Source organism: Cervus canadensis, chromosome 18 (assembly GCF_019320065.1).
Source record: "Cervus canadensis isolate Bull #8, Minnesota chromosome 18, ASM1932006v1, whole genome shotgun sequence".
Classification (NCBI taxonomy): domain Eukaryota; kingdom Metazoa; phylum Chordata; class Mammalia; order Artiodactyla; family Cervidae; genus Cervus; species Cervus canadensis.
This window is the reverse complement of record NC_057403.1, coordinates 7,656,788-7,661,453: the sequence shown is the minus strand read 5'-3', so window position 1 is coordinate 7,661,453 and position 4,666 is coordinate 7,656,788. Positions and strand designations below refer to the sequence as shown.

The 4,666-nt window shown below is 39.0% G+C and overlaps 1 protein-coding gene across 1 annotated transcript; it reads right to left on the bottom strand.

Annotated features, from left to right (window-relative positions):
• Window positions 1-1,249: 1,249 nt before the first annotated feature.
• Window positions 1,250-2,191, bottom strand: LOC122420453 (vomeronasal type-1 receptor 4-like). The gene has a single exon (XM_043435586.1). It carries the CDS (start codon window positions 2,189-2,191, stop codon window positions 1,250-1,252), a length of 942 nt encoding a protein of 313 aa, XP_043291521.1.
• Between the last annotated feature and the right edge of the window lie 2,475 nt (window positions 2,192-4,666).

Sequence of the window (4,666 nt, the reverse complement as noted above, 5' to 3'; positions counted from 1 at the left end):
TGTATATTATCACCTGACATATGAAATCTAAAACTAGTACAAATGGATGAAAATAATGGAGAAGAAAAAGACTCTCGCACATAGAGAATAAACTTGTGTTTACCAGTGGGGAGAGAAAGTGGGAAGGGGCAAGACAGACTATAGATTCAGAAGTACACACTACCATGTGCAAAATAAATAAACTACAAGGACATACTTTACAGCACACGGAATGTGGCCAATAGCTCATAATAGCTTAAAACAAAGTATAACCTATATACTGAACCACAATGTTGTACCTCTGCCACTACCATAATACTGTATCAACTATAATTCAGTGAAAAATTTAACATAAAAGAAGAGTTCTACATTGTGATATGTGGTTGTAATGGCAATCACATTACAATAATTACATGTAACAAATTACCAAATCTTACACTTTAAACTTACACAATGTTATATGTTAAATATATTTCAGTTTGAAAAATCTGCTGAAATATAATTTTCTTTCACCATGTTTTATATTGCACTTCACTTCAAACTGCTCATTTCAACATGAAAATATTTTAATGTGTTAATCTCCCCGCAGGACCCTTTCTAATAAGTACTGCCATCTCTCTTAAAATTTAAATCAGTTCTAATGAGGTGGATGAAACTGGAGCCCATTATACAGATTGAAGTAAGCCACAAAGGAAAACACCAATACAGTATACTAAGGAATACACATGGAATTGAGAAAGATGGTGACGATAACTCTATATGCAAGACAGAAAAAGAGACACAGACGTATAGAATAGACTTTCGGACTCTGTGGGAGAAGGCGAAGGTGGGATGATCTGAGAGAATCGCATTGAAACATGTATATTGTCAATTGTGAAACAGATTGCCAGTCCAGGTTAGATGCATGAGACAAGTGCTCAGGGCTGGTGCCCTAGGATGAACCTAGGAGGGAGGTGGGTGGGAGGTGGGAGTGGGGTTCAGGATGAGGAACACATGCAAATCCATGACTGATACATATCAATGTATGGCAGAAAAACACTACAATATTGTAAAGACCTGTTGTTTATTGCATAAATCTGAACTCCTTTTCTACAAGAAAACTTCACTGATATATTCATATTTCATGACAATATATTTCAATTGGTCTTTATATTGAAGAAGATATTTGGCATGTCCGGTATAATATTATCTTGAGATTTCAAAATTTAAATTAGGATTCTGAGGGTGAATAAATGAACTGGCAACCAATCATTATAGAAATAAATAAAATTTACACTTTTCTCATAATAGTAGAGGACTTTGCATTTCTTATCCCGGCAAAATAGAGCCTGTGTACACTGGAGTTATGGCTCATGAGCAGAAAGGGGCTGACAGTTGGGAAACACGCTGCAATGATTATAGTGATGTCCACAAGGAACTGGCTGGGCTGATCAAAAAGACCCAAAAGAACTTGACAGGTGGAGGAAAGAATATAAAAGTAGACAAAGGTGCTCCCGAGGAGAAGGATGAATTTAGTAGCTCTGGACTCAGGGGAGGACCTGGAGGAGGCGTCAGTTCTACGAATGTGCTGGACCTGCTGCTTATGTCTGTACAGGATCAGAACCATGTAGCAGCCGGCCCAGAGCGTGAGCCCCAAACATAAAACATCAGGGAATAATAGCAATGCTGCATACAAGGCGTCTCCAGTTTTGTCAGTAAGAATAGAAGAACAGTAGCCAAAATCTTTTTCCTCTGTGATGTTTTTGTCACTCCATTTGCCAGTCATATGGAAAGGAAAAATGACATTTACCAGCATTTGCAGGATCCAACACAGGAAAATAGAGAGAACCACGTACTTGGGAGCTGTTACTTTCAGCGCTGCCCACCTGGAGTTCCAGGGACTGATTGTGATCACCTGAAAGACACTCAAGAGGCAGATGCTACTGATGGACACTCCCCTCCCCACTCTGTGCAGAAAGAAGAGAAGTTTGCAGCCAGCATCACTTCGGATATGCTTCCACCCAAAGACTGCCATTGTCTGGGGGACCCCTTTAGAGAGGAGGACCAAGGAGTTGGCCATAATCAGGTGCTTAAGGATCAAATCTGTGGACCTTAACCTATAACCCATGAAGTGAAGGATGATATAACTGCAAAGGAGTGAGAAATTCCCCAGGATTCCAACCACGGTCTGTGTTAAGATGATCATGCCTATTATGAAAAAGCTGCTGGCCATCCTTTCAGTTCACAGTCACTGGTACTTTTGAGTTAGAATGTCCTGCGTGGGAATATGAGGCATGGGTTACGTGCATAGTGTCAACTGAAATCCAATATTCTCCAGTTAACAATAGTTCCTACTTGGAAATATTTGCTTCTTGTGTTTCTCTTACCAGCAGCCTTTAAAGGGTTCCATGTATAACATTTAAAAGAACTAATATGTAAAATTAATCACTGAAGATACTCATGTGATCTCTTCTTTATTCTTCACAAATTTATTAGACAGGAACTAAAGGGAACTTAGTTATACAGAGGCATGTTACCTACCCCCAGACAGGTTAAGTATTTGTCAAACCTGCTTCTTAGTGCATAATGAGCACTGAATCCCATTGGGGTACTCAAGACAGTCATTTGAGGAACCTCCCAGGTGCTTAAATGATTAGCAGCCTGCATTCCACCACAGAGGGTCCAAGTTCAATCCCTGGTCCAGGATCTAAAATCTCATGAACTATGATTCATGGCCAAAGGAAAAAAAGAGAGTGCACTGATCACCAGCCATGCCAAACAGCTAGTTAGTTGCAGGCATATAATAAACCAGATCCACATTGGATTTTGATTTCTCACTTTATCTCTTTATAGAACTGTGGCATTTTTTAATTTTCATATAACATGATTCCATTTATTTGTAAAGCTTTATTCTACGGCTCCATGTATTATGAATTAAGTCTTAACATCTTAACACATGAACATCACTGCTGGCAGTAGAATACAGCAGAAACCTGCCTCACGAAAAGGCAATGTCGTGAAGATGAGAAGGCATCACTCTGAGGATGGCAACAGAAAGACTCTTTAGTTCCCATGACAGAAACACAACTAAAATAACATGTATTATAGAAATGTTTGAATAATCATATGTTGGCAATAAACCTTAGGGCATAAAACACTAACATGTGATAAAACAGTTTAAGACAAAACAAAATTATTATTGTACAATCATACACTGAATCAGTATGTTATTGTCAGAGGCCAGTGAATATATTAGCAATGAATTAATATTTGCAGTTGACATTAAAATACAAGACACAGAGGAAAATTTGGCCCTTATGAAGCATGTATTCTTGTGTCTTTCATAAACTGACATACTAGATTTGCTAGAATGTCAACAAATTGGTGTTGGTGTCAGTTTCTGATGTGATCACTTACCCAGAATCTTGACCTTCCTTTCTCTCACAGCTGCTCAGACGAAAATACAATGGACATATCTTCCAGCTGCCAGGACAAGGGCTCGGTGGGATGGTCATTATACCCAGTATGTGTGTGGGAGGGAGGCAGCCAGATCCTGATATATGGGTTTGAGATGCTGTCCTCCCCTCCCCTCCCCTCCTGTCAAAACTGCAATTATCATTTCACCTGCAGCAGTGATGGGAGTGCAGGCTTGGGAGCTGAGAACATTTCTGGAAACTTTTCTCTCAGCTGTTAATTACTGGAAACAATTACAAGTTTCTAGTTAGCAGCCTTAGGAGACCATGGGCTGTACTTGACAGGCAATTTCTTTTCCATGATCCCTGAAATTGATGGTCTCACGAGGAAGAAATGCTGAAATCACACACATTAGGGGCTGACACACACCATGTGCGTCCCTCTGGATTCTTCACTTCCCTGAGACGAGTGTCTGCCGTAATACTAGTACTTTCCTCACCTTCAACCGTTGAATGGAACCGTCAATGAAAGTATTGGTAAAAAAAAATGGAATGAGACAAAATACCTGGAAAGTATATTCAAAGAGACAAAGGAAAAGGAGGAACATCATCAAGAATTCATGACAGGAGCCACTGGCACAACTTATATCAATTTAGACTCATTTTCATAATTCAATGCCAATTATTATGGAAATATTGTAGGAAATAAACTTTATTTTAATTGAACCCTTTGATAGGAATTGGGTACAGAACAAATAAATAGAAAAAAGAGTGAGGGTTTCAAAATAGCTATAAAATAAAAGCACACAGATATGATGGCTCAAATGTTTTATCAAGTACTTAATTCAGGAGCATCCTGGAGAGGAAACAATATGCCACTAAAACCAAGTGCATCAGTGAAAAATTAAAAGAAAATCTGAAATGCAAGTAGGAGGCTTCACAAAAAGCCAACACACCGACAACTTGATCATGTACTTCTAGCCTCTAGAACTGTGGAAACCTGTCTCTGTGAAAAATGTGAAAACTATCGATGTTTAAACCTCCCAGGCTGTTGTATTTTATTAAGGCAGACCTAAAATGTAATACAAACTGTAAGAGTCTGTCTGTTTGATCCCAGGACTTCCAGGAGTGATCCTGCAATTTATGGCGGAGAAAGTTTTGCCTATGTTCTCTTCTAACAGTTTTATGGTGTCATGTTTTCTATTTAACCCTTGGAGCCATGTGGAGTTTATTTTTGTGTATGGTGTGACAGTGTGAAATGAATTCATGGATTTACATGAGGCTGTCCAGCTACC